Raw genomic sequence first — 14,737 nt, 5'->3', positions numbered from 1 at the left:
TATTTTAGACATTACTGTTCTCGAAGCAACAGCAACCTGATTTCCTTTCAAATTCATAGCAGATCATCTGAAAAGCAGGACGTAAATTAGACGTGGGTTAAATTCATGTAGCCTTAGGAAGCGTTGGAAGTGCATGGAGCGATGATTTTTGTGGAACAGAAGATTTAAGAGATGTTTAAGACAAATGCTTCATGTATGTAGTCATGTGAGTTATCTGTTACTAGGGCTGTACCCGAATATTCGAATATTCGTTCGTTGGAGTACTATTCGGGTTTCAATTTCGTTATTCGGATATTCGTTTTGTCTTCAAATTGAATTTATTGAAATCTCCAATATCAACGTAAGAGCTTGTTCGGGGGGTGCTAACACTTAACCACAAACGTTATCGTTTACTTTCTCCGTCTTTATATGTAGATATTACTTTTCTCCGTTAATCTCCGTCACGTTGTTTCCAAAGCAACAACAACTTCCTGTCGACTGCGCTACCTCTCCTTCAAAATAAAAGCATGTCCATAAATAGGAAGCCAAGCCGAATTACACTTAAGACATATACAACTGCAACGAAAGTAACAAACACAATGCGATATCCTTTTCAATTTCAAAGAACACCAATTGGGTTAATAACTATAAAACAACAATACTGTAGAATAACAAAATGAATGCAGTGAATACACCAAAATACACGTGTTGAAGCGGTTCGCTGCTGATTACTTGGACCTCACAGTACAGTAAACAGTAACGTTTATAAAGTTGGCTGATGCTCCTTCTGAAGCTCATGCTCCATATGAAGTTGTCATGTGCTGTGAGCTCCGAGCTACAGCTAGTAAGATTTATGCACATAGACTGTATGTTTCCGCAGAAGCTTGATGGCTCTGCATTAGCATCATGTTAGCTAACGGAAAAAGTATTTAGTAAATCCACTTATTGTGGTGACTATGATTTAGATGGCGATTGTTGTTCAAAATGTTGTTTATGCATTTCATATTTTCATTCTAAATTGAACCTGCATTTTAACTGTGTCAAGGTAGCATAATAGCCCTGCTTCGTTAAATTGTTTTGCTGTAGCCAGGTAAAGGTAATATTTATTGTTTGCTGCGTCGAAATTAATAAGCACCTGCTTTAAACACCCAGCCGTATCGATGCATAGAATTGGGGTTTTAAAATAATAACGTATTTTGCTGTGTTTACAGCAAGTAAGATAGTTGTTCAAAGACTAGCATTCCTTATTCTGAGCCTCACTCATCGCCAACGTGATCATGCATCCCTGATCATTTATGTTGTGCTGAGGTGTTCAGACATTAACCTCTCATACCTTCATGGTTAAGCCACCAGCCAAACTCTTCATCTCTCCCTATCAAGCAGCATTCACACACTGACTTATATTTATTTGGCTCAAGCTGAATGGCACAGTTGGACCGCCACCAGCCGCAAATGGAAAATGAACTCTAATGTCCATTCTAGAGAGTGTGTTTCTACAGTCTGGGTGGAGGCCAGCAGGGCAGATGGGCAGACAGTGTGTGGCCCCCAGCAGAACACTGAGCGGAGATGGACTCCTTCCTGAAACGGAGAACCAGATGACGAGGAGCAAAGTGTCAGTGGAGCCTGCTGAGGGAATGAAGGTTCCTGATAGAACCACACTTCCTTCAGAGACACATGGCTTTATTACAGTGTCCACTGACAACAGGTCCTCACCTAGAACTCAACAGAGGCGTCTTTATTAAATCTCTGCCTGGGACTGAATTGCAAAGCCAAATCATGTAGAGGGACAAAGATTATTATTCTTAAGAGAGAAGATTTTAGAAAAGATCTTGATGAACTGATGAATCAAACAATTTACAGGGTCAGTTTACAACATTGCTATGAGACATACTGTTCATTTTCACATCATAGAGGTATCAACAGTAGTTATCAACTGTACCTCTCGTTTTATGTCTTGAGAATAATTGTCTTCATTTTGTTTATTTTCTTCATTTTTGTGGTAGTTTTGCTTTATTAGTAGAAGATGCGACAGGAACCTATGCTGTTGTTGTTGTTGTTGTCTATCTATGCCAATGCAAAATGGAGGAAACTGACAAAACACGTGATGATTAAAAAAGGTGAAAATGGCCATCTGAGTTCCACCGGTCTTTTGGTTTAGTTCCAATATGGTGGAATTAACAAGCCGAGTGGTGGGCTTCACGTTAATCACACCTGCTAACTCACACCTGAGGCACTGAGTGTGATTTACATCTCATTACATCATCAGATTAAATGTGCTGTGTTTGTTGCTGCCTCAGACACTGAGGGGAATTTCAGGAGGTGATACGGAGATACAGAATGTTTTATTTTTAGCTTGAATTTAGATCCTTGCCAGGCTAATATTCTTTTCTAATGTAAGTCAACTCAACTCACAGACAACCCGTCTGAGGGCTAATGGCAAAATCACGTCTCCCCACATTATGTGAAATGGTTGCCACTGGTGTGCCCATGGATGTATAAAGATAACTGAATACAGTGTTATGTACACACGATTCCGTCGCGTTGAAACTTGCCGGTGGGCGTGTCTGGTGCATTAATCTCCCACCCCGGACACACAAATAGCGCGTTTGATTGGCTAGCGCTTATACTGGCATATGATTTAATTGGCTGGCGCTTCCGTCGACGTTTAAAGTTGAACTTTTCTCAACTTTCACCGCGAGCAACGGAGGCAAAGTGAAGCAACGGGACCACAATTCAGTTCGACAAAGCGTGACGTCACCCCATTCAAAGTGAATGGGAAGCGTTGAAGCACGCGACAGAACCGTGTGTACGAGGCCTTAGAGGCGGGGCCTCGTTTATTTCCTATAAAAAAAAGGGAAAATGTATTTTTGGGCCCAATGAAGTCACATGACTGACATGGAAGTTGGAGTGCCATCGTTTGGCCACCAGGAAAATGTACATTGGTGCCCGGCTCACTTTGTGGGAGCTTGCCACCAAAAAAACGTTTTCCCATTGACCATCTATTAGACTTCTTCCATTGGTGAGCCCAAATACTTTTTATAACCAACATGTCGGCTGCAGCATTCTCTGGACCTCTTCTCCGGCTCTGAACATCTTCTGAACATCAAGTTTTCTTTTCTGCAGTGATTATGTCAACACAGAAAGTATGTCTGTCTTTTTTTTATATTTGGGAACGTATACTGATAAGCACTACTCTTTCATCTAGTAGCCAGGCCATAGCAAAAATGTAATAATACACATGCAGAGATTCAACAATCAGACCGTCAGCTGCAGGCTGGCAATCAAAGGTGATGAGTGACATTGAGGAAAAAAAATGACTGTGATAACAAGACATGCCGTTCTTCTTTCCTAGTATGAGGGTAACATAGAATTACCCGGTCAAGTATTCAGTTCTTTTTATATAAAAGGTCCCCTATTGTACTGTTTTTCATCAATATATTAAAGGTCTCAGATATATACAAACATGTCTCTGAAGTGTTTGGCTCGAAATACCAAACAGATCATTGTAGCTTCCCATAATCCCGTCTGTTTCAGCCCTGTTTCCAAAGTGCTGATTCTCTGTCTGTTACTTTAGATGAAAATAAGGAGCCCCTCCCCACGCCCCTCTGATGCCCCTTTCACACCAACGCGTTTTCAGCTCCGGCTCGGAGCTAGAGCCTGAAAAGTAACGTTTTTTCCTGTTCACATCGCAGCGGCGCCGCCTCTTAGCTCCGGAATCCGGTTCACTTCCAGCTCCAAAAAATTGTTGGTCTAGAGGCAAGAGCTTCGGAGCTAAGAGGCGGCGTCGCTTACGTCTCTCTTACGTCGAGCCGGGGGCAGGGGCAGATTCGTCGTTGAAGTAGATGCTGAAGACCACAAAGAAGTCTTGCATTTCGCATGTGATGTTTGTAAAGTTTCAAAAGTCGTCCCTTGTAAAGTCGTCCCTTCCATTTCATTTCGTAAGAGGATAACCAAAGCGAACAGCGCTTCAATACAAACGGCCATTGTTGTTGTTGTCGATGTGAGGGATTTCCGCGCGGTTTGGATTTTATGAAGCAGGCACGTAAACGGTGACGTCATGACGCAGCAGCGGCAGCTCTGGGCGGTGTGAACAGAGTGGGAGCAGAAAAGGGAAATCGGAGCTGAACCAGAAAAGCTCCCGCTCGGAGCTCGAAAGGGAAAAGCGCTGGTGTGAAAGCCGTATGAGATAGATTACAAAAAACACAATGGTGCTCTAGGAGGAGATTCAGGTGATAAGGTGGGGGGGGGTTACCTTGGTTGGTGATTGGCTAATGGTTACACAAGCCAAAAAAATCGTTATGACATCATAAAGTGGCCGAAATCTGATCAGCTCATTTTCAGACAGGTTTTTATATAAATGGAACAGGACAAAAAGAGAGAGACAACTGCTGTTGTCTTTTGCCGGGCTCCGGTGATTGGCAAATCTGGGTGATGCCTTCTGATATGATTTAGCATGTTTGGCGTGTGTTACAATTAGCATACCGCACCGCCGACACACCGTCCTCGTCCGATCCACCACTCGTCCGATCCACCACTCGCACACTTAATCGTTATTGTAGTCCACAGGGAACCCGAAATGTTCCCACACAGCTGATTTAAAAGAAGCAGGTGGGTTCTAGCTCCTGTGTGTTATCTGAAATCGCCATACTAACTTTTCTTCTTCTTGTATTTTGTTCGTTTTGTTGTGTTTTCTTCTTGTTCTTCATTTGTTGTTTAAGGGCGGCTGGCAAACAGCTTTTAGGCACAATACCGCCCCCTGGATTATAAATAGTGTAGTGGATACTGCCCTGAATGACAGACTTTTTTCCCACTCATAAAAAAAGGCGTATTCGTCGTGTGACTGCATGTGCCGAACCGTGACGTCCGAACCGTGACGGTTCGGGACGAATACGGATACTGTTACACCATGGATGTATAATAAGAACTGGATACAGCGTGGGAGGCGGGGCCTCATTCATTCCTATGAGAGCTGCTCATTAGCGCATGATGATAAAATGGCCCACCTTTTGAGAGAGTGAAACGTCACAGATTACCCAGCATGCCTGAGAAGTACCCGTATGTGCACTCATAGAGCATGCGCAACTTTAACCAAAATGCTCGTTCACATCAAGCACGTCAATTTGCGTACACGTAACAGCACCGTGCGTTCATGACAGCATGGTAATGGGTTGTTGTTATCATGGATTTGATATGAACGAGGCGGCAGTTAGCAGCTAGCGGCTAGCTAGTAATGATGCTAATGTACACATCAATCGTTATGTACTTATATTACGCTGTAACAGGATCTAGTGATATCCAACAGAGCTTCATTTAGCATGAAAGAATGATTGCACTGTATATATATACTTATATACAGTGCAATAAGCTTCTTAGTGCAATACGAAGCTACAGGGACGTTAATAATGTCGGTAATATTAACTTTATTTAATACAACATTTACGGTACAAGATTTAATCATACAGCCCATGTATGATAATGAATTACAGCAAACATGTGCAATATATCCATTATTACAGCTCCGTGGGCTGGCAGTAAGACGATATGGATCCGTTCTTATTGTGCATCCATGGGTAAAGATAAACGCAACTCACATTGGTTTCTCAAACAGCATCTCTCTAAACTACGTGTATTGTAGCCTATTCACTGAATTTCACTCTGCCTTTAACGGCTCGTTGTAGCTCCAATAGCTCCAGCCCCACCCTCCCTGTGAGCACAGTGTGCTCTGATTGGTCGGGACACGTAACATGAACGTGCCGGGCGGCGCGGTCCCGTGGGTTAGATGCGCGTTCATAATGCAGAGGGAAATAACTCTCAGAATAACGCTATTAGCAAATGTTTACAACTTGAGGAATGAATGTTTTTAATAAGGGCTATACAAGTGTTCATACTGGGTAGTTTATTTAGTTTAAAAAAAATTATCCAACGAGTTACAGACCACTCTTTCCCCATGTAAGTCAATGGGAAAAAGTGTTTCCGGGCCTGGCAACCAAACGGAAGTGTAGTACCGCCGTTTGGCCAGCACGAATATTTTCATCTGAGTCCGGCGCACTTCCTGGGGGCTTGTGTTACACCCCTAGTGTTTATAGATAACATTTGAAAGGGATGAGCAAACCACTCGTGCTGGAATTCTGCTGACAGAATGTTCACCTGTAATATGGCACCGAATGTGGGAATTATTATTTTAATATTTTCTCCAAGCCTAATTCCCTAATTCTAAATCCAAGCCTATGATATACTGTCATACGAAATACTTTTCGTATGACAGATGAATACTTGTCCTGGTGCATGTTTGTAATTGGATAATGAATTCTTGTATGTGCTTCCCACTGCTGCAGAATGAATATGTGACACTGGACTGACGGTTGACAGAATGGAGCAGATGGACGGGAATGTGCGACACGGTATGGTGCGGTATGTATGTCGGCACAGTGACTTCACCATCCTACGTACATGGTCTGCAGGAGGCTCTGTGGAACCGTGCAGCCAGCCTTGGGAGGGAAGTTCCAAAACAATCCAGGCCCCATCTAGCAGCGGGTATACAAATAAAAGAGACAAGATCTACTGTACTGGTGCTGGTGCATTGCAGGTGCAAAGGCAGTTATAAGATCCACAGAATTATAGATGAGACCACATGCATACAACTCCACAGAGCAGAAAGCAGGTATCAATATAGGAGACAGGGATTAATAGAGTCCTGTGGAAATGGCCATAAAAGACAAGTTTAACAATTAATAGAAGAAGACTGTATAACTGTTACTACTCCGGTAGACAGAAAGGAGTGCAACCACACAGTCATTTACATAAATAACAACGCAGTCCCGTTTCCGAACAGACATAAAGAAGCTAATTAAAGGACAGCTCTCACAGAAACAACAGAGGAAACACATCAGCATGCAAAACACAGTAACAGCAACACTGCTTCTCCACTGGCTCCAAGCACTGCCAAACTCTATTGTTGAAAATGCCAGTGGGTGGGTGGGGGGAGGAGGGGGGTATGCGGGGAGGGTTTGGGGACTCCAATGAGCAAGAAGTGTTGTTCAAAACAGAGAGAAGAAGAAACGATAGTTACGGCTGTAACTACGGTTCTATGAGTCCCGGATGACCGCCAGAGGCGGTGCTTTCAGCACTGTATATGTCCATCGCGGGCATGCGCAGCTCGAGTACCAATACCAACAAAGTCACCTGTGACCCACGTGACACCGGCTATATCAGCCGGTGTCGTCAGAGGATCTGTTCCCAGAATCTTCTCGCGAGCACACAAGAATTCTGAGTGACAGGGAACTCTGGCGGTCATCCGGGACTCATAGAACCGTAGTTACAGCCGTAACTATCGTTCTATTTCGTCCCTACTGACCGCCAGAGGCGGTGCTTTCAGCACTGGATGACTTATACCAACAATGTCATGAAGAATCCAAGCCCTTGCTCACCACTGGAAACAGCGGAGCTCGGCAACAGGACCACGCCCAAAGAATGGGGAGTGGCGACATTGACCTGATGACAACTGGAGAATGTGCCAGAAGACACCCACGACGCCGCGGCGTAGATGGTCTCCAGGGGCACCACCCTCAGGGCAGCCCAAGATGTTGAGATGCTCCTTGTAGAGTGGCATCTCAGCCTGATGGCAGGGGGCAGCCACTGGCCCCGTAAGCCTGTGAGATGGTATCGACAACCCAGTGGGGCAGCCACTGGTTAGAGGGCATAACCTCCTTTAGTGCCGCAAGGGCAAAATCAAGAGTTGCTCCAACTGCCGTATACAGGCAGTAGCCTTGATATACGCCCTTTGGGCACCCCCAGGGCACAGCAACTTCAACGTGCCGTACTCCTGAATGTCAAAGCATGCCAGCTGGGCAGGCTGATTGAAGTGGGTTTGTGGAAGGACCCCGGGCCGGAATGCCACATTTGCCCAAAGGGCCACGCCTGAGAGTCCCACCTCGGGCATGTATTGTTTATGGAGAGGACATGCAACTCCCCGACTCGCTTCCCTGAGGCTATGGCAAGCAGAAATGCTGCCTTCGTGGGCAGCCATCTAAGCCCCACCTGGGCCAGGGGCTCGAAGGGAGGAGATGATAGGGCATCCGGCAGCAGAGGCAGGTCCCAAGCCGGAGCCCTCGGGGTGCTAGGGGGACGCTGCCGTAAAGCCCCTCTCATAAAGAGGGACACCGACCTGTGGCACCCCGCCGTGGCGCCGTCGACCCGAACATGTCGGGCAGAAATCGCAGCCAAATAAATTCAGAGTGGAGTGAGAACGTCCACTATCTAGAAGGGACTGTTGTCTAAGCAACAACGTACATGCTGTCCCCAAGGAACACGCACATTCTTGCCCCCCAGTTGGGGTAGGAAGTGCGTGAGTGCAAGCTGCACAGCCCGAAGCTCTAGCACGTTGACCTTGCGCGCACTCTCCTGGGCAGACCGCTGACCCTGAACGGTCCTGCCCTGCCGCACTGCACCCCACCCTGAGAGACATGAACCTATGGTGATGGTCTCCTGGCGGGATGGGATGGCGCCCATGGGCACGCCCACTAGGAGATAGGTCCTGCCCCTCCAGCGTGACAGAGAGTGGAGGCAATGCTGCGACACCCTGACTTCCCTGTACCTGTGCCACTTGGCGTCCAAGTGAAGGCTGTTCAGCCACATCTGCATGGGGCGCAACGACAGCGGGCCTAAGGGCCCAGCGGCCGAGGGCAGCTGCCAGTCTGCCCAAGGGCCGGAGGACCTGAATATAAGGCACCATCTTGCCCGGCCCACGTGGAAGTAGGCATCCCTCAAGTCCACGGTTGAGAACCACTCCACCTGTGCATATGCAGTGGTCAGCATATAGAATGGCAGCACCTTCAGGAATCTGTTGATTCCTCTGAGGTCCAAGATCGGGCGAAATCCGCCGACTTTCTTGCTCACGAGAAAGTACGCCGAGTAGAACCCCCTGGGCTAAGCAGAGGGTCTTACTGGCCCTCAGATCAAACGTTGAAACCTGAACGCTGTAGGCTACAAAAATGTAGCCACGGTACCCTCGCGCAGCGAGAAGATGAAAGGAACAGATCCTCTGACGACACCGGCTGATATAGCCGGTGTCACGTGGGTCACAGGTGACTTTGTTGGTATTGGTACTCGAGCTGCGCATGCGCGCGATGGACATATCCAGTGCTGAAAGCACCGCCTCTGGCGGTCAGTAGGGATGAAATAGAACAGCCAGAATCACAGAAACCACGGAATCAATAACTCTCAAGCAGCCGTGTGAACGATTAAAAACATTAGGGTCGTTTTCATCTAAAGAACAGTTAAAACTTCAGTGATGGCTTCTCATTTATGGAATGTATAAAAGTACATTTACTTATTTACTAAGTAAATATATTATTAATTTACTTAGATTTTTTGGTACTTAACTTTGATGTTTTATTTTCATGGCACTACTTCACTTCATTTTTTTTTTATAAAGTTGCTAGTTACCTATTTAATATTATGTTTTGTTATGACTTTAACTAGCCAAAAGTTAGAGTTTGATATCATTTAATTGTCATTTATGAACATTTAGGTCATTTTCTAATTTGTTTTAAATGGTTTTGAGATTGTTGGGTGTTATTTTCAGAGTCATTTTAGATTTTTCATTATGAGATATTGGATCAGCTCTATTTTTCTTTGATAATTATTCTGACATACTTTTACTCAAGTAACATTTTCGATGCAGGAATTTCACTTGTAACAGAGTACTTTGACTTTGTGGAGCTCTTTCACCTCTTTAGCTACTTTACCCAAAGTCAAACTGAAACAGAAATATCCAAATAACATGTGCATCTTCTTTTCAACAAGCCTGAATACTATTGGCTATCAACTGTTAGTGACAAATCTACTTTGACCTTTAAGAAAAAACAGGTGTTAAGCCTTTATTCCACTCTGAAAGTGAGAGCTAATGTTCATTTCGTCATGTCATTCTAACAGCTGCTGAGTCACCTCCTGTGTTTACCCTGCCCTACAGAAAGGAAGCGGGTCAAGCTAGTTATCTCCTCCATAGGTCCAGTTATGGTTAATAACCAGACTAACCTCGCTGCTCCTGATGTGACCCGCTGATTATAATCAACTGATGTGAGGATGCAGGTACATCTGAAGCGCTGTAATTCTAGTTTCTTCCACACCCATACTCATGAAAGATTCTAGTAAATAGTTAACCATTGCTGTCTAAAAAAAATCACAGTTCTAAATATGGGCTTGCTGCAGCAGTGATGAATCATGTTGAAATAAAACGAGTATTGCTCTTTGTAAATCTATTCATAAACCCTGACTGAGAATCAGAGCCGCTCCCAATGGGAAGACAGGCTCGCTCTCTGGCTGTTTGATCTGAAGTGGAAACAAAGGCAATATGTTTTATAGTTTTAAAAAGAAGGTGAAAACACTTCCAGTAAGGAAACAATCAGGAGTTCTGGTTCCGTCAGAGAATTTATGGAAGAGGACCAAACTAAAGATGGACATTGACAGGATCGCTATTCCAAAAAGAGCTGTAGGTTGTAGTCCGAGCCAAACAACAACCTTTCAAATAAATACAATAATTGTGAGGTAATATTTCAAATCAGAGGCAGAAACTAAATACATTTACTAAAGAATTGTACAATATTCACTGAAGAAAACTGTAATGTTCACATAACTGTATTAGGTTAGTTGAAAGTGATAATATTAAGTTTGAATACAAAATATTAGGTTCAACTTCACATTATTGCTTTCAATTAACCTGATACTGTTATATATATAAATCTGTTGACACCTTTCATTTAAGTCATCGTTTCAGTTTTTCAGTGTTGAGTTACTCATATTCTATTTGAGTACTTTCATTTTATGCTACTTTATACCTAAAGATTTACTTTTTACTTTCATTCGTCAGCGTTACTTACTTTAAAGCTACAGATTATTAGCTCAGAATGATTAACATTAATGCATCAATAATCATAATCAGACCCGGCGCCAGAACAAATCTACAGAGAGGGCATATGATTTTCATGGGAGGGCACACAAAACCGTCATATGCCACGGCCCGAGATTAACTTTTGGGGGTGCTGTGGGGTAGCTTGACGTTTCATAGAGGGTGCTCAAACATGTAGGGTTTCCCATTAATGTACCGGGCGCTACAGTTTAATTTTCCACTACAACACTCCCCACGCAAATACACAGAACACCCACGACTTTTACAATGAAGGCTCGATAATCAGCTCACGGCATATAGGTGTAAGCAGGAGTAATGTGCTATTTTTACAAGTGGGGGGTGGACCAAACATCCTCTAGAGGGGTCCAGGGGCATGCTTCCCCGGGAAGATTTTTTTTTTTTAAATTGAAGTTAAAAGCATCAATCTGGTGCACTTTCAGAGCAAAATGAAGAGATCTATGGATACATCTCTCAACACCCATATGAAACAGTAACTGTAAGCAGATTTACTATTTCTTTATGGATATTTTACTAATCACTCCCCTTTTAAACTGTATTCTTGTTTTACTGTCATATAGTATTTCATACCTGTTTTTACATACATCGTAGCATTAAAGTTCACAGTTTACTTATAATTTAAAAAGAATATATATATATTTTTTTATAAATAATAAAAACACGTATTTATTGGGGGAGGGCAGGAATGTCAAATGGGAGGGCCTGGGCCTCCCTGGCCCACCCACGGCGCTGGGTCTGATCATAATCCTTTTAGAAAGAATGTCCGACTATTTTTACCTTTATGCCATCATGCATTAGTCTTTCAGCTGTTGCCAGTCGCGTTCAGAAACAGCAGGCAGATTTGTGGCACGGCTAACAAAAGCCCGAACCAAACTCAATCAACTTTTATGACTTTAACCTACTGCAGGCTCATCGTTCACTGCACACGGTCTGCAGATAATTACACATTATTTTCTTTAGGGCTCTTTTAGTTTTTGGGCAATGGTGTTTGTTCAAAGTGCAACCGTTTTTTTCCTAAAGCAGCATCTTCAAACACATCAATGCAACGTTGTAATTCCACTTGTCTTTCAGCTCCAACACATACTCATGTATTTAGTTGGGCTGTTCTCAATGGCACATTTAATTTCCTGCCAGGGGCAATAAAATCTACCTGTCCACATCACACCAATGCAGAGGCTGGTGACTGTGGGTGTGTGTGTGTGTGTGCGTGTGTGTGTGTGGTGTGTGTGTGTGTGTGTGTGTGTGTGTGTGTGTGTGTGTGTGTGTGTGTGTGGTGTGTGTGTGTGTGTGTGTATATATGTGTGTGTGTGGGTGTATATGTGTGTGAGTGTGTGTGTGTGTGCGCGCGTGTGTATGTGTGTGTGCGCGTATGTGTGTGTGTGTATATATGTGTGGGTGTATATGTGTGTGTTTGGAAGTGTGTGTACATAGCATCAGCAGCAGCAACTCTTGTCTCATTTTAACATCACCCTCCTGTTGTCCTTAAACACAACATCAGCTTTAGCTTAAGAAGATTAATTATGTTTCCTAGTCAGTTTTATATTTAGCACATCACTTAATAGCCTTGAATTGAGTACAAAAACACACACACAAACAAAAAGTGCTTGAGAATCATGCTGGAGACAGATAAAGCTGCAGTACCTGTGGTGTAGTTCAGGTCCAGTGGATACAGTCGGCTGTTTCCTGCGTCCCTCAGGCTGCTCACGATGGAATAATGTACTGAGTCGCTGAGTGTGTGTGTGTGTCTGTGGGTGCACTAAGCCAAATGAGAGAGGGGGAGAGTTTGCCTCCCTCTATCTCTCTATCTCCCTCCCCGCGCTGATGATAAACAGAGAGCACGTGGCTCCACCAGTGATGCAGCACTGAGGAGAGGTGAGGAAACAGGGACAAAGGGAGGAGACAAAGGGAAGAGGTGGAAGAGAGGAGACAAGAAAATAAAAGTTGAGTCTGGCTGAGAAGATGTGTGTGTGTGTGTGTGTGTGTGTGTGTGTGTGTGTGTGTGTGTGTGTGTGTGTGTGTGTGTGTGTGTGTGTGTGTGTGTGTGTGCACCTTTGTTAATTAAGGGGACTTTTGGTATGAATACACACCCACATTAGCCAGACATTTTTTATTAACAGGACAGGGTCGGTGTCTTGCTAATAAATAAAAATTCTAAAAGCGTAGAAGTGTTTCTATAGGTGTAGAAAGCTTAAATACCCAAAAAAAAAAAAAAGACCTTTTTATACACAAAACCCAGAAATTGTGTATTTTCTGTGTGTCAGAACAGCGCTCATACAGCTGGTTTTTGGTATTGCACCCGCTCATGAATATTCACACAGAAGGAGCTCTGATTGGCTGACTGCCGGATGGTCCTGACAATTCATCCATCCATCCATCTTCTCCCGCTTATCCGTGGTCGGGTCGCGGGGGTAGCAGTTCCAGCAGAGAGCCCCAAACTTTCTTTTCCCTGGCGACATCAACCAGCTCTGACTGGGGGATCCCAAGGCGCTCCCAGGCCAGCGAAGAGATATAATCCCTCCACCTGGTCCTAGGTCTACCCCTTGGTCTCTTCCCAGCTGGACGTGCCTGGAACACCTCCCTAGGGAGGCGCCCAGGTGGCATCCTAACTAGGTGCCCGAACCACCTCAACTGGCTCCTTTCGACGCGAAGGAGGAGCGGCTCAACTCCGAGTCCCTCCCTGATGACCGAACTTCTCACCTTATCCCTAAGGGAGACACCAGCCACCCTGCGGAGAAAACCCATCTCGGCCGCTTGTATCCGCGATCTCGTTCTTTCGGTCATGACCCATCCTTCATGACCATAGGTGAGGGTAGGAACGAAAATGGCCCGGAAGACCGAGAGCTTTGCCTTCTGGCTCAGCTCCCTTTTCGTCACAACGGTGCGGTAAAGCGACTGCAGTACCGCTCCCGCTGCTCCGATTCTCCGGCCCATCTCACGCTCCATTGTTCCCTCACTCGAGAACAAGACCCCGAGATACTTGAACTCCTTCACTTGGGGTAAGGACTCATTCCCTACCTGGAGTGGACAGTCCATCGGTTTCCTGCTGAGAACCATGGCCTCAGATTTGGAGGTGCTGATCCTCATCCCAGCCGCTTCACACTCGGTTGCGAACCGATCCAGTGAGTGCTGAAGGTCGCAGACCGATGAAGCCATTAGAACCACATCATCTGCAAAAAGCAGTGGTGCAATCCTTAGTCCACCGAACTGCAGACCCCCTCCCCCATGACTACGCCTCGAAATCCGATCCATGTATATTACAAACAGGATTGGTGACAAAGCGCAGCCCTGGCGGAGGCCAACCCTCACCGGAAATGGGTCGGACTTACTGCCGAGGACCCGGACACAGCTCTCGCTTTGGGAGTACAGAGATTGGATGGCCCTGAGTAGAGACCCCCTCACCCCATACTCCCGCAGCACCTCCCACAGTAACTCCCTGGGAACTCGGTCATACGCCTTCTCCGAGTCTACAAAACACATGTAGACCGGATAAGCGTACTCCCAGGCCCCCTCCAGGATCCTTGCGAGAGTAAAAAGCTGATCCGTCGTTCCACGACCAGGACGGAATCCGCATTGTTCCTCCTCAATCTGAGGTTCGACAATCGGCCTGACCCTCCTTTCGAGTACCTTAGAGTAAACTTTCCCGGGGAGGCTGAGTAGTGTGATGCCTCTGTAATTGGCACACACCCTCTGATCCCCCTTTTTAAAAAGGGGAACCACCACCCCGGTCTGCCACTCCTTCGGTACCGTTTCCGACTTCCACGCAACGTTGATGAGACGTGTCAACCATGACAGTCCCTCAACACCCAGAGCCTTCAGCATTTCCGGGCGGATCTC

General features: G+C 45.3%; 1 protein-coding gene across 5 annotated transcripts in view; it reads right to left on the bottom strand.

Moving 5' to 3' along the window:
* ndrg4 (NDRG family member 4) overlaps positions 1-12,693 on the bottom strand; it is an 83,379-nt gene extending 70,686 nt beyond the window's left edge. For 2 of the 5 annotated variants that reach the window (XM_034195725.1, XM_034195727.1), the window contains exons 1-2: positions 12,545-12,671; positions 6,430-6,503 (exon numbers count right to left, since the gene is read on the bottom strand). In XM_034195725.1, coding sequence (XP_034051616.1) covers positions 6,430-6,503 — 74 coding nt within the window. In that variant the 5' untranslated portion in view covers positions 12,545-12,671. Of the gene's footprint in view, positions 1-6,429; positions 6,504-12,544 lie in introns of all 5 variants that reach the window. The other 3 variants (XM_034195730.1, XM_034195729.1, XM_034195731.1) reach the window with 3 other exon arrangements.
* Positions 12,694-14,737: the final 2,044 nt, after the last annotated feature.

The sequence above is a fragment of the Gymnodraco acuticeps genome, unplaced genomic scaffold (assembly GCF_902827175.1).
Source record: "Gymnodraco acuticeps unplaced genomic scaffold, fGymAcu1.1, whole genome shotgun sequence".
NCBI lineage: Eukaryota > Metazoa > Chordata > Actinopteri > Perciformes > Bathydraconidae > Gymnodraco > Gymnodraco acuticeps.
Note: the sequence above shows the minus strand (reverse complement) of the source record. Positions and strands in the feature narration are given on the sequence as shown.